At 38.3% G+C, this 24,727-nt stretch overlaps 1 protein-coding gene across 3 annotated transcripts in view; it reads right to left on the bottom strand.

Moving 5' to 3' along the window:
- Positions 1–16,717: 16,717 nt before the first annotated feature.
- The window catches only part of kita (KIT proto-oncogene, receptor tyrosine kinase a), a 29,920-nt gene continuing 21,910 nt past the window's right edge, over positions 16,718–24,727 (bottom strand). For 2 of the 3 annotated variants that reach the window (XM_067416950.1, XM_067416951.1), the window contains exons 17-21: positions 23,744–23,866; positions 21,785–21,896; positions 21,602–21,701; positions 21,365–21,470; positions 16,718–19,653 (exon numbers count right to left, since the gene is read on the bottom strand). In XM_067416950.1, coding sequence (XP_067273051.1) covers positions 19,480–19,653; positions 21,365–21,470; positions 21,602–21,701; positions 21,785–21,896; positions 23,744–23,866 — 615 coding nt within the window. In that variant the 3' untranslated portion in view covers positions 16,718–19,479. Of the gene's footprint in view, positions 19,654–21,364; positions 21,471–21,597; positions 21,702–21,784; positions 21,897–23,743; positions 23,867–24,727 lie in introns of those variants that run through there. The other variant, XM_067416952.1, reaches the window with a different exon arrangement.

Raw genomic sequence — 24,727 nt, 5'->3', positions numbered from 1 at the left:
AAGCATGGCAGCACTTGTACACAGTGTTTGTGCCTGAAAGCTTCCCAAGTAGTCTCTGGAGTTCTAGATAGCATTCCTAACTGAATCCTGTTTTAATAAGATGGCCTCTCAGTGCTAAGAAAACAACTTCCTTTTTGCCCATGTCTTATTGGAAATGCCGTGAAGGTGGGTGCCCTCAGTAAAAAACTAATAAAGAAAGAGATCCCCTGGACTCAACTTATAGAAAAGAAAATATTTTTAAAGTTCATCTGAGGGGCAATTCTTAAAAGACACAAAACAACTACTGATCTGTATAATTAAATATAACACAAATTCAAGGAGTCATGGAGGAGTCAAGGGGAAAATAGTATTTGAGTGAAAAGTTGTAAGTTCACAGGGTTTCTTTATAATGAGAGTGGGAAAAAAACTGAGTGAACAAGACTGAACACACTGTGGCAAATGTATTGTTCAGCTGAATCCGTTTACAACAGAACAATTGTCATTCTGGGGCCTAGAAAAAGACACAAAGACAGAACATATAAACAGTTAGAATTTGATAACTTTTCCCATTTGAAAAAGTACAGCAGGGTATAAAATGATTTTGTAATTCAGCATATTTTTCCCCCCTTTTGTTTGCCTAGACATATTTGCTGAAACTATTTCTCTGGAGTAATTATTTATTTTAACACGGCCATGTCACAAGGACTTACAGGGAGTGCAGAATTATTAGGCAAATGAGTTTTTTGACCACATCATCCTCGTTATGCATGTTGTCTTACTCCAAGCTGTATAAGCTGGAAAGCCTACTACCAATTAAGCATATTAGGTGATGTGCATCTCTGTAATGAGAAGGGGTGTGGTCTAATGACATCAACACCCTATATCAGGCGTGCATAATTATTAGGCAACTTCCTTTCCTTTGGCAAAATGGGTAAAAAGAAGGACTTGACAGGCTCAGAAAAGTCAAAAATAGTGAGATATATTGCAGAGGGATGCAGCAGTCTTAAAATAGCCAAGCTTCTGAAGCGTGATCATCGAACAATCAAGCGTTTCATTCAAAATAGTCAACAGGGTCGCAAGAAGCGTGTGGAAAAACCAAGGCGCAAAATAACTGCCCGTGAACTGAGAAAAGTCAAGCGTGCAGCTGCCAAGATGCCACTTGCCACCAGTTTGGCCATATTTCAGAGCTGCAACATCACTGGAGTGCCCAAAAGCACAAGGTGTGCAATACTCAGAGACATGGCCAAGGTAAGAAAGGCAGAAAGTCGACCACCACTGAACAAGACTAACAAGCTGAAACGTCAAGACTGGGCCAAGAAATATCTCAAGACTGATTTTTCTAAGGTTTTATGGACTGATGAAATGAGAGTGAGTCTTGATGGGCCAGATGGATGGGCCCGTGGCTGGATTGGTAAAGGGCAGAGAGCTCCAGTCCGACTCAGACGCCAGCAAGGTGGAGGTGGAGTACTGGTTTGGGCTGGTATCATCAAAGATGAGCTTGTGGGGCCTTTTCGGGTTGAGGATGGAGTCAAGCTCAACTCCCAGTCCTACTGCCAGTTTCTGGAAGACACCTTCTTCAAGCAGTGGTACAGGAAGAAGTCTGCATCCTTCAAGAAAAACATGATTTTCATGCCGGACAATGCTCCATCACACCACAGCGTGGCTGGCAAGAAAGGGTATAAAAGAAGAAAATCTAATGATATGGCCTCCTGTTTCACCTGATCTGAACCCCATTGAGAACCTGTGGTCCATCATCAAATGTGCGATTTACAAGGAGGGAAAACGGTACACCTCTCTGAACAGTGTCTGGGAGGCTGTGGTTGCTGCTGCACGCAATGTTGATGGTGAACAGATCAAAACACTGACAGAATCCATGGATGGCAGGCTTTTGAGTGTCCTTGCAAAGAAAGGTGTCTATATTCGTCACTGATTTGTTTTTGTTTGGTTTTTGAATGTCAGAAATGTATATTTGTGAATGTTGAGATGTTATATTGGTTTCACTGGTAAAAATAAATAATTGAAATGGGTATAAATTAGTTTTTTGTTAAGTTGCCTAATAATTATGCACAGTAATAGTCACCTGCACACACAGATATCCCCTTAAAATAGCTAAAACTAAAAACTAAAACTTCCAAAAATATTCAGCTTTGATATTAATGAGTTTTTGTGTTCATTGAGAACATGGTTGTTGTTCAATAATAAAATTAATCCTCAAAAATACAACTTGCCTAATAATTCTGCACTCCCTGTAATGTCCATTCTGTTGTTCTTAATGTACTTTGAAAACATACTGTAACTTCCACAATTTGCTCTCCAGTCTAAAAATTATTTAGTGAATCATTTCTTAGTAATTTTAATTAAAATCAAGCTGCACCAATTACCCATTCAGAACTTATGCAATTATCTGATGCCAGGTAGATGAAATTAGTGATTTTATTTTATTTTATCCCAGATTGTCTGATCTTACAAAATTTTTGGGACGCCTGCCTTTACATGCACATGAACTTTAATGACATCCCATTCTTAATCCGTAGGGTTTAATATGGAGTTGGCCCACCCTTTGCAGCTTTAACAGCTTCAACTATTCTGGGAAGGCTTTCCACAAGGTTTAGAAGTGTGTTTATGGGAATTTATGACCATTCTTCTAGAAGCACATTTGTGAGTTCAGACACTGATGTTGGAACAGAAGGCCTGGCTCTCAGTCTCCGCTCTAATTCATCCCAAAGGTGTTCACTCGGGTTGTGCAGGCCAGTCAAGTTCCTCCACACCACATTTGCTCATCCATGCCTGTATGGACCTTGCTTTGTGCACTGGTGGGTAGTCATGTTGGAACAGGAAGGGGCCATCCCCAAACTGTTCCCATAGCAAAAATTGGGAGCATTATATTGTTCAAAATGTCTTGGTATGCTGAAGCATTAAGAGTTCCTTTTACACTGAAACTAACATCTGACACTGCATTGTACTGATGCAAGTTTTGGATGAGCTGCTCGACCATAGAAACCAATTTCATGAAGCTCTCTACGCACTGTTCTTGAGCTAATCTGAAGACCACACGAAGTTTGGAGCTCTGTAGCTATTGACTCTGACTCTGATTAACTATTGACTGCTGTGATTTAAAAACACTTTTTTTTAAATTATTATTTTATTTTTTACATGTGACCTACCACTTTGTGACTGAGTTGCTGTTGTTCCGACTTGCTTCTACTTGTTATAATACACTAACAGTTGACCGTGGAATATTAAGTAATAAGGACATTTCATGAACGGACTTATCGCACGTGAAAATCTAAAACTGTACCACACTTGAATTCACTGAGCTCCTGAGATTGACCCATTCTTTCACAAATGTTTGTAAAAGCATATGTATGCTTGATTTTTATACACCTATGTCCATGGGAGTGAATGGAACACCTGAATTCAATGATTTGGAGGGCAATACAGTCTCTGACAAAAGTCTTGTCGCTTGTGTACAAATTGACCTAAAGTGCCGCTGAAATATATTTCTAATCAAGATTTTTTTACAAGAAATGGCTCATTTTAATCCCACCAGCTTTTGTGATAATGTTTCAGTGAAAAACTAAACTTTCAAACAGTATTCTAATATTCACAGCTTGGTAAAGCCCATTGAGTCAATTTTTGCAAAGACATAAGTGTTGTCACCTTGTCATATGAACTTCACCTGTGACTAATAATGGATCAATTAGGTCTCAAATGTGTATAAAAAGAACCCCAGTACGCTAGACCTTCACATCAACTGCAACTAGACCTCTGCAAACATGCCTAAGATTCACCCAGAGACTAAAGTTTTGATTATCAAGAGGCTAAAGACCAGATCCACTGCTGATGTGGCAGACACCTTCAATGTGTCTCAGCTTCAAGTACAGAGGATAAAAAAAAGATTTGAAGAGACTGGAGACGTTTTTGACAAGCCTAGGTCAGGCAGACCCCGCAAGACAACTGCTCGAGAGGACCGTTTGTTGGCTCGAAAATCCAAGGCCAGCCCATTTTCCACTGCAGCAGAGCTCCACGAGACCTGGTCACCTGAAGTCCCTGTGTTAACCAGAACAGTTTGTCGGATTCTGTCTCGAAATGGCCTCCATGGTCGAATCAGTGCCCAGAATCCAGCACTAAACAAAAGACAATTGAAAAACCGTGTGGCATTTGCCAAGGCCCACAGCCTGCTAAAAGGATGGACGCTGGAAAAGTGGCAGAAGGTGGATTTTTCAGATGAATCTTCTGTTGAATTACACCACACACCAAATATTGCAGGAGACCTACTGGATCCAGAATGGATCCGAGATTCACCCAGAAAACAGTGAAGTTTGGTGGCGGAAAAATCATGGTCTGGGGTTACATCCAGTATGGGGGTGTGCGAGAGATCTGCAGGGTGGAAGGCAACATCAATAGTCTAAAATACCAAGAAATCTTAGCTACCTCTTATATTCCCATCCATAAAAGAGGCCAAATTCTGCAGCAGGACGGTGCTCCATCGCATACTTCCATCTCCACATCAAAGTTCCTCAAGGCGAAGAAGATCAAGATGCTCCAGGATTGGCCAGCCCAGTCACCAGACATGAACATCATTGAGCATATGTGGGGTAGGATGAAAGAGGATGCATGGAAGACGAAACCAAAGAATATTGATGAACTCTGGGAGGCATGCAAGACTGCTTTCTTAGCTATTCCTGATGACTTCATCAATAAATTGTATGAATCCTTGCCAAACTGCATGGATGCAGTCCTTCAAGCTCATGGAAGTCATACAAGATATTACATTTGGATCTCACAGCACCACAACTTAATTTGCTGACATATTTTTGTATTTGCTGTAAATTTGTTCAATTTCTGTATAGGCGACAAAACTTTTGTCTTGCCAAAATTTGACCTTTCTGTCTTGATTAAATGATAAATATTTTTTCTATGAACATTATTTATTTCAGTGCATTAAACATCATTTGGGAGGGTTTGAACTTTTCATATGAGCTATTTCTAACACCAATTAATTAATTAAGTGAAGTTCACAACATAATTTCGGGAGGAGTGAACCCATCTAATCTTTCAATTAGCAACGTACACAAACGCAAGTTCGAGAGGCGTGAACCCATCTAATCTTTCAATCAACCGCAAAGCATAAAAGCAGCCTCCTACCTCTTTCAGGCATCAGTCGTTTTGCTCCCTCCACCTCCCCAACTCCACCTACTTACATTCATGTTTACCTTTCTCTTCTTCCTAGCACTAGTAGTCCCCGGGGGGGTAAATCTAAGCTCGAGTTGAAGCAGCGCCCTCGAGCCCCTCCACCGTGGACAGCAAGCCAAATATGTTTAAACCTTATCAGCTAAAGAGTATATGGGTAAACGAACTCGTGAAAAGTCATTAATAACAGGTTAATATCAGGTATTTCTAGAAAATAGATAAGCGAAAAGACTTTTGTCAGGGACTGTACTTTTTTGGCAATATATATTTCAACCTGAATTGTTGTTTTTTGCATCTGTTACAGTGTGACACATTTGTCATTGATGTATGGGGCAGTTAAAAGTAGCCTGTGCTTTTTAGCTTCTGTATGAAAGCTGGTGAGTATGCTGTTCCCATTTCACATATAATACAAGTAATACATTTATTAAAGGCATAGCAGTTTAATTCTAAGGGTCTGTCAAATCTAAAAGGCACATTTGTTTCAAAACTCTTCACATTTCCACACAATGTCAGTCTATGTATTGTCACTCATTCTGATTTAAATGACCTTTCAGACCTAGTGAAATACATTCGGACAGTGCTTCACGAAAGTTTATCATTTGCTCGTGTTTAAAGCCTTACAAAAAGCAGTGTGCACTCATCTAAAATAGGGCACAAATAGGTCACTGAATTGAGCATTTTTATTATTTATTTTTTGACATAATAATTGGCTTCATCAATCGGTCTCCTCTCCAATGATCAGCATAAGTCAAGTATACTTAAGTGCAGTGCCGCCGCTCCCACCACGCGCATCATCAATACGTGCACGCAACACCCGCGGGCATCATAAAGTAATAATGCGTAGGGCATCAAGGTGGCCAGTGGCGGTACTGCTTAAGTGCAATTTTAAGTACATTTCTGGGAAGTCCATAAAATGTAGACAAAATGTACTCTTAGTTTAAAAGCGGTATACTAATAACCCACTTGAATACATTTATTTTACATGTGGATTAAGAAAGGGATCAATGAATTTGAAAAAAATAATAATGGGGCTTTCGGTTAACAAATGATAAATAGGTCTGTAATTTTGACATGACACTCGCAAGCACAGAAAATTAGTCTTTTGAAAACTCTGCATGCCCCATTGGAAAACAATGCAGTGCAGTTGCTGAAAACCATACTCTGACACTTGCCATAATCTACCCCTCCAGTTCCTCCCTTAGCATTTGCACAGATCTTATAATAGTAGCCTGTCTTTAAACTATGTTATCTCTTGTGTAAACCTGCACGCGATTGATCATTTTTTTAGTTTTAAACTCCAGGAATGTGGCACCTGTGTGGTTTTAACGAGGTGTTTAAGACTCCATTGATTCTGAGGGCATTCTTACAGCCAGTTCCTGTCAGCATGGTGATCATTTTCAACTGACATGCCACAAAAAGCTGTACGTCCTCATACATGTATACAGCCTGACCTGTCTGTCTTGCTTTGTTCTGATTTGTAGTGTTTAGCTAGTGCTGAAGACCTGCGTTCTATCAGTGTGTGGAACAGTATAGGAACCATAAACCCCAGCTTATGCTTGGTGCTATTTTGTCCAGCATGAGGACATGATGGAGAGACCCTTACTATGCCTTCACCCAGACACCATCTGTGCATTGTATGGGAGCCCAGATGGGAGAAAATGTGTCCATCACACTGTAAAAGCACATGCTGATGTGACACATCTAGATCATCTTTAGACACCCCCCCCCCCACCCCACATTCATGCATCACTTACATAGAGTTGTACATTTGAGCAAGATAAAATGTTGTGCAAGAGTAATTTGTCATACTATGTTTATTTACACATTCTGCATGAATCGCCAGCTTTTCTATTTACCCCTAAGGGGAATTTTTGGCAGCTGATAATTATGTGGCAAAGGCCTGGAATGAACTTAGAGGATGCTGTAATATATTCCTTCAAACATCTAGTAGCAAGCAGTGGAGGTGAGCATGATTACGGCGCTATATGTGGGCTGCTTCTAAAAACTGAAAAACTGGTAACGTTTTTTTTTTTTTTTTGAAGGCAGCATAGATGTATCCTTCGGCTTTTGATATCCCACAATTCTGTGCGTTCCATTCGGTGACAGTTGAGCTAGAAAAAGAAACATGGTGTCTGAGAGTTGTGGTGGCTGGTAAGTTTGTGTGTAAATGTACATTTTTGACCAACGTTTTCGACTTCTGATGTAATTTCTAACAGGGAATTTCTAGTGTAGTAATTCAATATTTGTTTAGTTCTCACCAAAGTTTGCTTTATTTTTCTGTTTATCATTAAACTTACGCTACCACAGAAGTCTGTCCAAAATCAGTATTGTGGGGTACCTTTGTGTGCCGGGACCATTATCATGTGGTTATCGCCAGCAGTTTGAGATCAAATAGGATTCGATGTGGTGTTTGTCATAAAGTTCTTTTGTGTTCAGTCATTAAAAATAATGCCATATCTAAACGCATAAAATTATCGTGTTGATTCCAGCACACAGCATTTTGAATGTTCGGTAAGCGAGCTCCTACGTTATATAAGACGACCAATCAGGTTGTGAGCAGCTCCCTGTGCCTTTGGTTCGGTAACTTTAGGGTCGCTGTCAAAAATGCCAGTGTGAACGCTAAGCGGAGCAGGACTATATGTTTTGTTTTTGTTTTTTGGTCCGGACTAAACGAACCAAACTAACCGAACTACAAGTGTGAACTTAATTAACAGGCATTTCCCTCATGTTAATGCACACACCACTGGCAAAGTGTCATTTATTGATACTGTACAATAATCCGCCAATCAAAAATAACTACTATGCACTTACCTTTGTGTTGCGCTTTGCTTTGACATAACTACAGTGCGTCTTTTGTGAAGTACACAGAACACACACTTAGCACAGTCAAAACTTAACTGATTGTTGATTCCAACCGCTTTCCTCATCTTGGAGGATTGCTAGTTGCAGATGTCCTGAGTGTGTGTATGATGATGGACAGGAATCATGGTTATATTTAAAAAAAGTCTTAGAGTCACAGGTGTAATCCACGTTTGAGAGTTGGTTCACTCTCCACTCTTTTACTGTAAATACTGTATATTTATGCCACTTTGGCATAGCGATCACTTGAATATACAGCAACGAGTTATCACGCTAAACCTGTCTGGTTTGCACGTCTGCCTGCTGATCGCTGATTGGCTGAAAGTGCTCGTCGTGACTGATTTTATGGAGTACATGCACACTTGAGTTTGGTTTATTAAGCAATTAGAAACAAGTCTCTGTCCTTGCTCTGCAGCAGATCTGCCAAGACCAAATACATAAACATTGGCATATCCATTACCATGCCAATCTCTATTACCATACCAATCTTCTGAGAGCTGTCATGATAGAAATAGTTTCCCAGTGTTGTTGACTGAGGCACAGAATAGTTTTGTACAAGTGACGCACGTGTCAGAGGCTGGTCAAACACAAGACAGCAGAACCAAGGAAATGGACGAGGACAACAAAAATGAAACCTAATCTGGTGTCCTTTGTGACCCCTCACACCTCTGTTGCATATTTAATGCACAGATAGCTGATAGTCCCACACCCAAAATGTTCCGGGACCGAGCGCTTGTCTCATACAGCTTCCAGCCCTTTGTTTTGAACGGTGAAATATTCATGCAGGAGAGTAAAGGAGAGATTAGACGCTGTAAGAGCACATAAAGTGGGGTCTTGGTGCTAAGCCTTTTTTGTGTGCCTGGCTCATTCCTACAGTATATCATTTGATTTCTGAAATGGTGTAGTGTTGTACTCAGTTCTCTGAAACTGTATCCTTTTGCAACCAGTGGGTCCAGTGCATCATTACAACACTAACGTTCAAAATCTGCCTGAGCTCTTGTGTAAAGCTTTCTTTAGCCCTTCTACAACTAAACATGGCACACAAATATATCTTAATTTGGTATCTTTTTACAATACAAATGCTTAGTGCATTGCATTCATTCATGCTTAACTAATGCGCAGATAATCATGAGTTAATGCATTAATAACCCATTTATTTTGAGCAACATCCTACCATATATTATTAATAGATGTTTTATTGATAATTTTTTTGATTACCTAATGTATTACTATTCCCTAATAAACTAATAGTGTAAATGAATGTGTTCCACAATGGGTTGAAGACATGCTTTTCAACTTCCAGTTGTCTGCTTTAATTAATCATTAGCTAATGATTTATGTTATGACTTTAGTTGGTTAAGAGTCATGTGTCTCAAGTAATTCAAAATTATTTCAAAACCCAAAGCCACAATTTCATATTACTTGTAAATTAGTAACGTGCCTCAACAAGTAAAGTCATAACACGATACATTTGCAAATCATTAGATAATGATTAAAGCAGACAACAGGAAGTTGAAGTACATAGCTTTGACCATTGGAGTAATTAACATTTAAAGGGATAGTTCACCCTAAAGTGAAAATTACCATTTGCAATACCATACCATATACAATTACCAAATGATTTACTCACCCTCAAGGCATCCTATATGACATTTTTCTTTCAGATGAATAGAGTTCAATATAATAGCTCTTCCAAGCAATATGGCAGTGAATGACTTTGTTTTAAAGTCTATAAAATCTGTTAATCGATGCATCCATCCAGCATAAAAGTAATCCACATGTCTCCATGGGGTTAATAAAAGCTTTCTGAAGCGATGCATTTGTGTTAGAAAAATATCCATATTTAAAACTTTACAAACTGTAATCTCGTACACGCGTTCACGAGAGACTGGCTTTGCGCAAGTTCCGGTGACGAACGTGGAAGTGCAGAGGATAGAGCAAAACAACTGGGTTCCTGCGAGAACTAGCATATTCTCACCGGAGAGGCCTATGTCATACGCTTGAACGCGCATACGACAGTTAGCGGAAGTTAGAGATTACACTTTGTAAAGTTTTAAATAGCCTATGGATTTTTTTTTTTTTTTACGCAAGCCCACTTCAAAACAGAAACAGTCATTTACTCTCATTATAAAGTTTGGAAGAGCCAGGAAATGTTTTATATAATATGTTAGGGAATTAATACATGACACATTTAATTAATAGCAATTTATATATTACATAATCTATTAATCATATAGAATGTTCGTTATTTGTAGATGCAATAATAAATGGTTTAGTTCTTCATGATTCCTACTTCTGATTATCTGTGCATTAGTTAAGAATAATTTCATGCATATTAGTGCACCTGTATTGTAAAGTGTTAAGAATATTTGTATCATTCAGCCACTCTTAATTTAATGAGTGCATGCTCATTTTCCTATTTTTTACATCTACATTAAATGTCTATTCTTGCCCAATACTGATAATTTTACATGTTCACAGCTGTGTTGTAAGTTACGTTTATTGCTACCTTTTGATATATACCATCCAAACATCCTGCTTCAATAAGAAATACATAAATATAACTTAATATAGTCAAAGTTCAGTCAGGGCTAATGTGATGGTGTGTGAGGTCAGAAAAGGCTGAAGACATTGATGTCACACATTGACTTCCTGCCCATCGGTCTGTTTATCTTTTGCTGAGGTGAGTGTCATAAAGGAGCAGACTAATAGCCACATGTTCTTAGTTTAGTTTAGTCCGTTTTGTTAGGGTTAACTGGATTAAATTGGAGTTCTGAGCAAGAAGATTCTTAGAAGAGGAATAAGAGAGTGTGTGTGGACACGTATCCTTACCTCTGTTATTACTACACCACTGTGGTGGAGTTAAAGGAAGTTAACTGTATCAGAGATAAACCCGGCACACATTTCCTCACTCCACCTCATCTATCTCTCCATCCTCTTCACCTCACTGCTGTGGTTTCTCAGCCAAGTATATATATATATATGTGTGTGTGTGTGTCATTGCTTAAGGTTGTTTGTGTATGTGATTGTCACTGTGGTGTGTGGGTTGTAGTGTTGTCCTCGACTGGTTTCATGGTGGCTCTTGTGGTAGATATGCTATTCCGTATATATACACACACACATCCAACACACATACTTCCTCAGTAGCTGGGAGAAAACAGGAAGTGGTGTTTGCCCTACTTTGGCCTCCCCTGCTTGTGACACACACACACACACATAACGTAAATTAGAGAAATGTATGCGTTAGGGCAGCACATGAGTAATCGTTCCAGTACTCGTTCTGTCTAGTCGTCGACTAAAAAAACACAATTGATTTGCTTGCTTACTTAATCCTTTTTGTCTAGTGTGAAGACATACAGCTGCTGCTTGTTCTTTTCATCTAGGTCTGTATTGAGCTGTTAACTGTGCTTCTCCCCATTTTTTCCCGCTCGGTCGCCATGTTGTGGCGTGCCTCGTTTCTGCTTGCCAGGTGGTGTCCAAAGCAAAGCCACTTTGGGCATCCTCTCCTGAGACATCCTGAGGACATGTCCGAGCCATTTTAATCGGCGTATCTTGATCTCCTGATGTTCTCGGATCTTGTCTTTTTCTACAGGTTGACATTAGAGATGGTTAGGGCCTTTAGATGTTATGGAAGGTCTCTACATTTGCCTATATTTGCTTTCACTATTCTCCAACATTCAAAGCCATACAGAAGCACTGATTTTAACATTGCTAAGCTTGATCTTTTTTCTGAGGGTTAGCTGTTTAGACTTCTATGGAATTACATTTGTCTCAATAAAACAGAACGAAACTTTTTCAGAAACTATCAAAAATATGCAAAAGAAGAAAAACACATTAAAAATGAACAAAAAAAAAGAATTCAGTCACACAAATGTACCAGGATATTCAGTATGCTTCATTCTTTGTTAATGTTTTTCAACGATTAGTTTTCGCAAATTGTGGATTGTGAATGCATTGCCAAAGATTTCGCTTACGTTTCTCAGTTTTTTGTTTGCTGTTTTGACACAAACCTCTCGTGGGGGCGGGCTTAACAGTGATCTACTCTGATTGGATAAAGAGCTTTTGATGGACAGGTGCTCTCTGACCTGCGCCTAAAACAAATTTTGCGGTGCTTTGTATTAGTTCGTAAAGATGAGCTCTCAGGAGAGACATGGAGCGGCAGCAGCTTCATCTTCTTCAGCCGCTTGTTCTTCAAAGAATGAAGCATACTGAATATCCTGGTACATTTATGCGACTGAGTTCATTTTTTTCTTCTTTTGTAATGGCATATTTTTGATAGTTTCTGAAAAAGTTTCGTTCAGTTTTATTGAGACAAAGGTAATTCCATAGACTTCCAGATGGTTCTGAGACGGCTAAAAATTGATAGATTTGATCTCTTTAATTGATTAATCGAAAAAATATTCAGGCAACTAATCGATTATCAAAATAATCGTTAGTTGCAGCCCCTAATTTTAAAGTGAGAGCGACCATCCAAACCGAGAGAGCTGTTCTGATTGGCTGCTTTTTGTGATTAATTGTGTTGTCAAGCTGAATTTTTACATCAGTGTAGACAGACGAATTGCCAGGTTAGTGTACTCAACTAAATGCACATCGCATATAATTACACACACCCTAAGCTCTTACTTGCATATAAAGGGTCACTAGCATCAAACTCAGTCTTAAGCTGCTTGTATGTTCACACAACTTTTAATTTGCCTGAGGCTGTCCTTCATTTAACTGCTCAAACACTGCTTGAAGCAACTCCACCCTGTTCATACACCTCTTAGACCTTTGTGTGAACTTCTCCAGTGCAGTTAAACGGCTGGCAATCCACCACCCAAGGCAAAAGAAATGCTATGAGTCAGTAATAATAATAATAGATTTTATTTATAACACACTTTTCATTCCGAAGAATCTCAAAGTACATCTTATTAAAGCAGCAGCTTATAGCAAAATTATTATTTTTTTGATTACCTGAGTATATTGGAAAGGACCCAAGCAGATTGTTTGAATACCAGAAAATAACAAAATTGATTTCTTTGATTAATGTTCTTGATGTACCTGAGATTAAGGTGTTTTCATACCGTTTGTTTGAGGGTAGACCCAACAATGATGCTATTGTTGCTCATATTTCACCATATCTCATGCCTGTATGTCAGACTGTGCCTTCAGACCCAAACAACAGCCAGGAGAAGGAGGCTCGTTATCTTCATGAAGTCAGAGTCATATCTGGAATCATAGATGTCTGTTGCTGTCCTGTCTGTTACAGTGTTCATTTCCTCTAAACATTTCATCTGCACAGTCCCAAGGAATTTGACAGAAAAAAAGATAAAGTAAAAAGTAAAGCGAGACTACTAATTGTATGATTATATATTATATTATATATTATATAAACATCACTGAGTTTGACTGTTGCCCTGGCATCTTGTTACCATGCTTTTTGCAGAGTATTGTGCATGATAAAAATGCTGGCTTTCTAAAATGAAGTGAAGTAAAAAAACACACACAAAAAAAAACAGATCTCTAGACTTGCACTGACCTGGGTCTCGTGTTTTTAACCAGAAAACGTGTCCTGTGTGAATAGCCATAAACTGAATAAAAGATAAACGGCGCATTCTTATTTCATTGCTGTTATTTACACAGAAAGTTTGTCTCGTACATTTAGATTAACAGCACTGACAGCAAGCCAAAGAGGGCAAGGTTTCAACTAAATATGCATTTTTTAACACTTGTGCACTTTAAACACTTACTACTTACACTTTTAAAGGGGTGCTTCAGCGCTGGGAAGATGAATCTGTATTTAAACTGGGTCATTAATGTAGTAGAAATGTGAAATGATTTTTTAATTTGGTGCTTTCTAAAAATGACCGATTAAAACTGTTGAGAATAATAGTATTTAAGATGTTTGCAGAACATAATATAACACTGTTAGTTAAATGTAACTACTCAAGTAATCTTAGTAATAAATCTTAAGTAAGATTAGTAAATATTCTAGGGTATGTTAACTAGGGCTGTCACTTTTTATTCGATATTCGAATATGTATTCGAAGATGACGTGAAATATCCGTAATCAAACTATAAATGAACTATCCGTTTTTTTAAGTGCCATGTAGTCGGGTTATGGGGTCGTAGATATTCGAATATATTCGAATGCATTGCTTGGTATTTGATTTCCGTTCAAATTAGATTTTTTTTCAAAAATGACAGACTCAATGACAGACAATTCAACTAATTGGCTTTAACTTTATTACTTTACTTATTTATTACTTAATTTACTCAGGAGGTATTAGCTTTCTTTACTTTTAGCTGATTAATGAATACAATTAACTTCAGTTTGCCCTTTAAGTTTGCTTTGTAAAATTAAGGCAATTGGTTTCCAAACTTTTTTAAGTAAACAGTGTCTTATATGACACTTGATTTTAGCATTTACTGTCCCTTATGAGTGTCATGGCAAAGCATGCAAACTGAATTATATTATTACTATGAAAATTAAAACATCGGTTGGGGCAGTGCCACGGCTTTGGGAGTGGCCTTGTAGGGCTGCGAAGCAAGTGCATTCTGGGAGTTGTCATCTTACATCCACATGAGCCAAAAATACATTTTCTGGCTTTTTCAGTCTAAGGCACCAAGTTCAAAAATTATTTCACATTTCAACTCCAAAAATGACCCATAGACATTTATCTTCCCAGCACTGAAGTACTCCTTTAAGTTTGTCTAAATTAAAATAAACAATTTCCTAAAACTCAAAATTATTAAATAATTTTGATTACTTTAACGTGTCAGTTTTGTGAACTCAAAAGTAAAAGAAAGATCTTAGGCAAATCTTTGTTTTGGATACTCTTTTATGAGTATAAACTTTTAATCCTCAAGTCACAATCAGCAGGATTAGACTCCTCCTCTTTCCTTCTCCACACTACATTTCTTCATCTTATTTCATCTTTTTTTCATCACATCTTTCATAAACCCCTTCAACCCTGCCACCTTCCCTGTCCTGCTCTGAACACATTGAACAGGTCAAACTGTCAGTAATGCCACAAAAACCACAGGAAGGTGACGTTTATTAGAGAAACAACTCAGAATAAAGCACACACAGCTTTACAGCACATACAAAGACACATGATGTTTTTTTCAGTTCCGTAGATTTTTCTAGCCGTTCTAGATTTTCTAGCGTTAAAGGGGTGTAAACAAGGATGATTTGAGGGTCTTGCAGACCTTTTTAAAAATAGTCATTATTTAGCAATTCCTTTTAGTGGCACCAATGGAAATTACACACTTCAGGTTCAAGTAAATATTAGAACCCCTTCTTGAACATCTGTTCACTGCAGGTGTTTCTTGTCTTGGATCAAATACTGTAAAAATGTATTTATTTATTCCCTCTTTCTCTTTTGGCTGGGCTGTGAGTGAAGGCCTCAGGTGCTGCTGACTCACTGTATGTATATTTGGTCATCTTCAATAGTGGGAAATCCTTTGCTGCTTATCAGATATGTGAACAATAAACTCTAGCTGTGTGGGAGATTCACAGGCTCAGAGAGCCGCAAGTTGTCTTCGGGACTATACGGAGCATAAGTACCAGCATCTTTCAAAATATAGGCCTCCACAAAGCACTTCAACAAACTGTTAAGGACTTCAAATAAACAGTTTAACTGAAGTACTCAAAGAAAGAAAAAAAGAACGCCCTGCAATGAGGGTTCATGTCACAGCCCTTTAGAAACAGATGTCCTGATCTCCATCTAAGCCAAAATCACAGTCCCTGTCTCAGACAACATGGTTTTAACATATTTTACAGCCCCATTGGGCATAATCATAAACGAGACACAGCATTTATTCAGACGGTTGCATTTTCTGCAATCTGCAGGAACTGTACTGCATGCTCCGCCAGATGGCTGACAGTATGGCCCAAAATCATTTGGTTCAAGTATTAGAGAAAGTGTTTATTTCAAGAATGTACTCAAATGGTTCATAGGATACACTGTTAATAGTATGATTTGACTTCATTTTAACTGAAAATTACTTTGTAAAATATGATGATCCCTTTTCCAGAAATATGAAGGCAGCATTTAAAAGGCAGACAATACTGCATATTTTCATGAATAAAAGCCCTTTTACAATGTTATAAAATATACAGTATAGAGCCATCATTATAAACATTGGACCACAAAACCAGTCATAAATCGCATAGCTATATTTGTGGCAAACATCATTAGGTTAATTAAGTGAAGATCATGTTCCATGAAGATATTTAGTACATTTTCTATTGTAAATATATACAACGTGTTAATTAGTAGTAATATGCATGGCTAAGAACTTCATTTGGACAACTTTAAAGGCGATTTTCTCAGTATTTCGATTTTTTTTTGCACCGTCAGATTCCAGATTTTTAAATAGTTGTATCTCGGACAAATATCAATGGAAAGCTTATTCATTCATTTTCAAAAAATTACCCTTATGACTGGTTTTGTGGTCCAGGGTCACATTTATGGAACATGATTTCACAATAAAACTATAATAATATTTTTTGAAAAGGGACATTATTATTATTTATTACTTTTTGCACACATTTTTGTATTCTTTTAATTTGACTTATCTATGGATTCTCTTGAAGCCAGTTTGAACTGTAATGGTTTCATTTTTTTCTTCCCAAACTTTTAATGTTTAAAATGATACATTTTTTTTTTTTTTTTTTTTTTAATAATCGTAACGCAAGATGGATTGTTTCAGTTATTTATTTACATACTGAAGTAACAAGAGCTACACACAGGATTTGCACATTTGTCTTTTGAAAATAAAAACTGTAAAATAAATATACAATAAAATACATTAAACAATCTTTTCCGTGGCAAAATATCTTTCTGAGAACTGATGGGACTACGCGGTCACAGATGGGATTCCTGGACCCTTTATTTTCAGGTGTTCCTCCTTTCATCGATAATGCAAACACTGAAAATACTGAAACGACAAGCAACGCTGAATATTATATATATAGACTAAATATATAACCAACTGTACCTGGTGTGTGTCTGAAAACTGCACTTATGAAGAAATGAATCAATAGGCAAAATAATGACAGAAGAGGATATTGTGAAATGACAAACTGTAACATACAAAAATATATGCAGCACATGAGAACGTACCATGATAACAAAACAAGAAGCAACAATTTGATTTACACACATGTGTATATATATATATATATATATATATATATCTTTATATATATTATTTACATACAAGACGAGAGCAAACAGTGATGATAGTTATGTATGTAGCGGCTGAATAATTCAGACAATCTGAAGTTCATTAACTACAGTCATTCTACTGGAGGTGCTCTGATATTTTAACAGCAAATGACCTGCATTTACACATTCATACACGCTCACACAGATGCGCTAATGGAAGCAAAAGCAAGTGGACATCAGGAACAATGTCCCAGTGTGGCGAAAAGGAGGGGGGGGGAGCGGTCGAGATGGGATACGGGCTGAGTTGGATCTCCCCGGTTGAGTCTTAGTGGAAGCGAGACATCCGCCGGAGGAAGCAGCTGGACACAAAGAACAGAGGGAGACCTGGGAAATGAGCTAGTGACTGAGTGCCCAGACTACTGATGTTTGCACAGCTACGAGTTCTGCGATTGGTGTCGACTGAATCATTCAGTACGTAGCTCACATTCGGACGAATACTCTGCCCTGTTCCATTTGGCGGCAAAACGAGAATCCTATTGGCTTCATCTAAGTAATAGAAAGCCACTCTTTTTTTTTTTGTACTATATCTGAAAGCCGCCCATCTATTGGCAGATCCTTCATTGGCTACTCCTACATAGAGCAAGAAGCCATTGGCACCCATTTCTACACAGCAGCGGCAGCTTTCTATTGGCTCTACCTTCAACAGCACGATTCTCATTGGCTAAAGAGCAGAGAAAACATTTCAGGCACAACAGTTGGTGCTGTAAGTAGAAGTCAGAGTAACAGTCAAGTCTGTACGAAACGATAAACCGCGATTTCCACGAACACAAGAAAGCAGAGCGAAGATGCAATCTCAGAGCAGTTTCTCCTTGAAACTACCACAGAAGCTAGAAAAACATTTACAAATGTCGCTATGTACACTATATATAATCACAGAACCGAAACAAAGAACAGAACCGATGCTACAGAAGCTACTGATCTTCTACAGTCCACCATTATGGAACCACATCATAAATAAAACTACTCAAAAAAGCATTTTCAGTGTTGAAACAAGCCATACATATGACATAAGTGTTCTTTACCATATATTTTCCTTGGTACACACAGGAGAAGAGGAAGAAACTGTTGTCAAGAAACACTGTCTAAAAGTTTGATACGTCAAGCTTGGATTACTGCTTGACTGGATCATTTTGCTGTCCCGAATTACATTTCCTAGAAAAGGAAAAGGCAACACAAGCCAAAGATATAATACTGCTATGGAACCGAAATATCGCTGAGTGTTTAAAGTAAACAATGAACCGTTATTAATTGCCTCTTCGTGTCTCAACACCTTTTCTGACAGTGAGCCGAGATGTGGCTTAATTTGGTGTATTTAAACATAAAACGTCTTTCAGATTCAGCTGCCAACTGATGAAACACTATCCCGAATGCATTTAAGAAGCTTGTTTTTTGGCTTGTGCAGTAACCTGATCAAGCTGTCAAAGTTAAAATGCCTTTGCTGCCTTTTTACTGAGTTATTGCTGCTTATACACATAATTTCCAAATAGTGTAGCCTTGTATGTGTATTGAATTTATGAGAGGAGTGTCCTGCAAAATAGTTGATGGTAAAATAAGTGTGATTTACTCTCACACCAGGCTCCTTTACTTCTGATAGTCTGATATACGGCTACTGAGTCATATTCAACACATAAGTTACAATATGTCAAAGGTGCGGTTGGGTGTCAAGACTTCGGGGATTTTTGGGGAATGTCTAATTTCCAATTGTTTCGTTGTGATCATAATGATTTCAGCTCGTCTCGGACTTGAAACAGCCTGTTTTACTTCTGTCACATGTAAAGACTTGACTACGGTACTAGCAAAATAAGTATTATTGTGTTTATATATCCCACATGGTAAAGCAAAGGGATTATACCAACAAAAAAACACACAAAAAAAGTTCGGTCCTCCTGCAGACTCACATTGAAGATATAGTACCATGGGATGATACCAGCATTGATTATTAGCTTTCTCAAATGTCCAAAGTCCCACAATTCCAAAGAATACATGAAATGGTAATAGGAAAGCACACCATCACTGTCCTTTCTGCCAGGGGGGGCTTATACACAATTTGCGAGAAAGGTGAATGGAAAAAAATACGACTGCTCTTGGATCCTAAAAGAGATTTTTGATCAGTGTTTTCCACCAAAGTCCTCATGCATGTCAGACAGCTACAATGACGCTTAGCTAAGGCGAAGGGTCTCAGTAGATGAATGGCATCTGATAGAATGCCTGGTTTTTGCTGGGAATCAGATCCTCACACCGGAGGGTGACGTGGACCTGTCTCTTCCAAGAAGACATCATTGTTGGACAGCAGGGGCTGAGTGGCGGTACTGTGACTGCCCACTGAGTTTAGCCGCTGGACATGTGAACTGGATTCCTCACGAGGTCCCGGTGCAACAGGCAACCTGGAGCTGAAGTTTAAGTAAATCTGCAGAAAAGAAAGGAGATGCATCCGTCACAAAGAAAAGGAAAAATCTTTTAAAAAATCTACTTTAAAACATGTCAAGTTCTTAGAAATGTACACCTTGTGTTCACATTGGATTGCTTTAAAAATGTAGTCTCCAAATTAAAATGGAAACAAACTATTTTAAATATTTGATCTAACAGGTAGGAAAAATACAGAAATGTACTAGTTATCAAACACTTCACAATCTTCAGTACATCAATTATAGATTAAATATAGATGAATCCTTATTAAAGCTACAAACATTCAGTCAAGAGCAGTAAGTGATTTTTCCCTTTGTCTGTTGTTCTTTGATTTACAGTAATGACAGACATTACAGTAGCAGGTTTATTAGGCAGCTGTCACTGTAAGACCTGAAGCCCTAATCAGATCCGGATTGGATGTCCTCACAACGCTTTGCATTCATTTAAAGGGTTACTTCATCGATTTAGCATATGGCTTTGTATCAGTAGAAACCCGGAAATATATTTGAATGCTCTAATCTGTAATATGACTCCTGCTGCGTTTGTGCCATGACACTCAATCGGCTCACTCACATTATATTGAACACACACGTTCAGTTTTTAATTGTAGTTCCTGTTTCCTAACTGAACGAATTTTATGAAAATGAATGCGGTGGGCAAGTAATCCAGTAGCGGTGGCTTTGGGAGTGGCCTCGCAGGGCAGCGGAGCAAGTGCATTCTGGGAGTTCTTGTCTTTCATCCCCATGAGACAAAAATACATTTTCTGTCTCTTCTCAGTCTTCGAAGGCACCAAATTCAAAAAAAATTCTACCACATTAATTACCCAGGTTAAATACAAGGCCGAATGCTAAATCACTGAAGAAACCCTTTCACTTTTTAAGTAATTTAAGGCTGTGCTTATGTAACCTCTCCTTTTTGAACCACCCGCTCCAAGCGGGACTCGAACCCGGGTCCACTGAGATCAGAGGAGTGAGGTTTACTCACACAGCAACTACTAGCTGGCCTCCGTTACACTTACGAGGATACTCGACAAAGCAGACATTTTGGCATACTTTTGTGTTTATTTCCATCGAAACGCAAAAGAACTCAACGTGTCCGTGTGCTGTCTGAAGTGGCATTCTGAGGAGATTCACAAACATAGTGGCAGTACATATTTAAAGGGATAGTTCACCCAAAAATGAAAATTCTGTCATCATTTACTCACCCTCATGTTGTTCCAAACCTGAATTTCTTTCTTCTGCTGAACACAAAAGAAGATATTTGGAAAAATGTTTGTAACCAAGCAGATAGAACAACCAGTGACTACCATCGTAAGGAAAAAAATACTATGGTACTCAATGGTTGTTCTCTCTGCTTGTTTACAAACATTCTTCAAAACATCTTCTTTTGTGTTCAGCAGAAGAAAGAAATTCAGGTTTGGAACAACATGAGGGTGAGTAAATGATGACAGAATTTTCATTTTTGGGTGAACTATACCTTTAATTTCTTATTTTTGTGTCTTGTTGCGCTTTAATTGTTTTATTAGCACTTATTCTTATAGTGCTATTCTTTCTTTAATAGCACTTATATTCTTATTATCACATACTGTAGCACAGCCAAAGGAAGAAAACTGATGCGTAAAATATTTGTAATGCGTTAAACTGAAAGCTACATGTTTACTTGCATGTTTACAAGGTTTTGAGTGCTAAAAAGGGAAAAAAATCAAGACATACATGTTTGGTGCTGTCTGAGATTTGCTGTTCGATTTTCTCCACTATCTTGCTAAATGAGGGTCTCTTGAAGGGGTCGGCATCCCAGCACGAGTGCATGATCTCGTACCTGAAACAACACAAGCGGCGCTGGTTTTATTGGGGACATTTTTGTACTGTGTACAATAAATACTGACAATATCTTTTGTTTTATTCTGCAGAGAGGTATTTTAACTTATTACAGCTCTGTAATTAGCTTACATTTCACTCGGGGCAAACTCTGGTGACTCCATTCGGTATCCTTCCTTGATCATCTTATAGAATTTAGAGTCCACAGGCATGCCCGGGTAAGGACTACTCCCTAAAGAAGCACATTATCAATATTTGGATTAAACACAGCATACCATACCAGGTTAAAATAATTATGGGATATATTTAATTTACCAAGGGAGAAGATCTCCCACAACAGGATGCCATAAGACCATACATCACTCTCAAAGGTGTACACACACTCAAAGATGCTCTCGGGGGACATCCACTTGACTGGAAGACGGGCCTGTGCAGAGAATATCCTCATTACATACATTCCTTTCTTACCGACATAAATAGCACATGAAAGAATGTACTTACCACAGACATTGCTTGAATTATTCTGTCTGTCAATATTTGTGTTTGGTAACCTTAATCATACAGTTTTGTTCTAGTTAGCAAGCTGTAGATTGTCATTACCTGACTTGGTTGCATTATAATTATACTGACGCAAAGACTATCAACACTATAGTTCAAGTTTGTTTGACTGTTTATTGCTTTGGGCTTCTTTTAGATCATTAATCCAGGATGCAAATGGAGTAGAAGATTATAACAGCATTCTGCTTTATGCAAAATTCTGGAAAAGAAATCAACGGTCTAAATTTTTTTTTTTTAGAAATTACCCTGTTCCAGACCTGTTTTTCTTCAACCTCTTGCCAATGTAAGACATTTGGGTAATTCACATCTAGTACATGTCTCAACATGGATAAAAGCACTTGTATTTTAAACTGATCATCATCATTTTGCTTTAGGTGGGATTTCTTCACAGAAAGCTCTTGGGATAAAACGTTTCCAACACCCACAATATAGACGTAAGAAGTAGGTTTGACACAATCTTGGCTCACAGCAATTCGCAGTGCATCCATACAAAGTTAAAGCTTCCAATTATAAGGAAGTGTCTTATTTAAGGATTACACCTATTCACTTAATCCGATAATTGGTATACAGTGTGGCATGCAAAAATGAAAAGTGTTATGAACTGGCTTTTTTTCTTTTTTATACTGAAAAAATATGTTTTTTTATTCAAAAACATCATAACTAAAAGTAATAGGCTATTTTCTACATTGGTTTTGAGGCTCTCTCCTGAACGCTGGGTTTTGATGGGCGTGCCGCTTTGGAGATATGGAAATAAACGCCCACAGCTAGGATTGGATAAGATTTGCATATTAAATGAGCTTCAGCTCCGCTGTCATATCTATGTCTCTGTCAGTTCACATGGGGGAGAGATTATTAAAGCGGCAACTGCAATGATTCTCTCGACCACAGGGCTCGTAAAAGTCTTTATTAAACAAACACAATGATTTATTTCTCATCCACCCTCGATTGATTGAAATATTAGTTCTGTATTAGATGGCCCGCATGATTGGTCGATATAAGCGCGAACACACAAACACACACGTGCGCGCCCAGATCAAGACTTTCAAGATGCTTTACAAGAATTTCTGCCGATGGGTGTAAGTTTTGGTAGCCCATCTAGAAAAAACACAGCCCCAGGACTACTATTAGGCCTACATATAAAAAAGACGTTTTGCTCACATAAGTGTGTTGCGCACCATTCCTGTCGGATCCAATATAGTAGGCACAACATTGTGTCTGCAAATCCACCTGAGACTTGTTTACAAACGATTCCGCAGTGAAATGAAGCGAACACACAAACGTTCTTCCCCACGCGAGCTTGAACTTCATTAAAAATAAATGTAAGTATCAAACATTCCTAATATTAGGATCCGAAGGAAGCTTATGCAGCGACTGTTCTTCCACAGTATCTTGCTATCTTCTTCCACATTGTTATTGCTGCCGGCTAGTGATCCGAACAGCTCCATGAGTCGGTGGCCGGGGCTACTGAATTACACTTTCTGAAGAGGTGTGTTTCGTTGCACGATAATGTAAGGATGAAGCTCACGATCGTTTTCTGGGCCTGGTGTCTATAAAAGCTTTTCTTTGACTAAAAAGGAAGTTTTCAGCTCTGAGACTTACAGGATAATCTTATATTACCATGACCTTTTATCAAAAGCTCAAGGGAAAGTTGATTTCTCAATTCATCACCCCTTTAAAGTTGCTTATATGTCACATGTTCTGACAGTTAGTACTTACATTTCCCTTAACAACATAGTTTGAGTCCGTAGTGATGTCTCGGGCTAGTCCAAAGTCACAGATCTTTGCCACTCGGCCTTGGGTGAGGAGAATGTTTCTGGCTGCCAGGTCTCTGTGAATACACTGCAAAACACACATACAATAAACACACATGAAGAAATAATGGTCATAATACAAACATACAAAAAGTGGATTTTGCATAATAGGTTACCTTTAAAGCAGAGACGGTACAAGGGGAGTACAATTCTGCTTTAAAGGTCACCTATTATGCAAAATCCACTTTTCCAAGGTGTTTGGATATGAATGTGTGTTGACAGTGTGTGAAAACAGCCACCCTACAATGATTAAAAATCCACCCAGTCCTTATTTTTTTAATCCCCATTAAGGTGGAAAGGGAAAAGCTGGCCGTATTAATGGATGTCTCGTTTTTTTATCATCATTTACGATTAAGTGGTTTGATTTTATTGCTAATTTGAAATACTGTATGTTATTAAAATGTAACCTTGACAAACAGTTGCCATTCGCAATTCAAGTAGATATAAACTGCACTTGTATGCCTGTTGCCTGCGTAGAAACGAGTAGCCTGGAGGTCTCTACCAAAATGACCAGCGAGTGGGTCTGGCTTTCCTTATAAGGATTTTGTTTAATATTGCTTTCATATGTGAAGACTGTCAAGTATTTACAATAGCAGTGCCAATATTCAAAACCTCATTAGCAAAAAAGTGTTGAACATACCATATTCTAAGTTAGCTTAGAGGTGCTGAAATGAATTCACTGACTGCAAACTCACATGCCTGCTTAACAGCGGGACTAATTTAGTGTCCTTCCACTAAACTGAATCGTGGACCTGCTGACCAGGTGGGGAAATGTGATATTTGTCTGCATTAGCCTTTGAGAATGAGTGTGTGCATGTGCTTGACAACATGTGTGCATTTGTGCATGACCTTGTGTAACCCGATCTTAGACTGGGCATAGGTAATGGAA

This window comes from Pseudorasbora parva, chromosome 15 (genome assembly GCF_024679245.1).
Source record: "Pseudorasbora parva isolate DD20220531a chromosome 15, ASM2467924v1, whole genome shotgun sequence".
In the NCBI taxonomy this organism is placed as follows: domain Eukaryota; kingdom Metazoa; phylum Chordata; class Actinopteri; order Cypriniformes; family Gobionidae; genus Pseudorasbora; species Pseudorasbora parva.
Note: the sequence above shows the minus strand (reverse complement) of the source record. Positions and strands in the feature narration are given on the sequence as shown.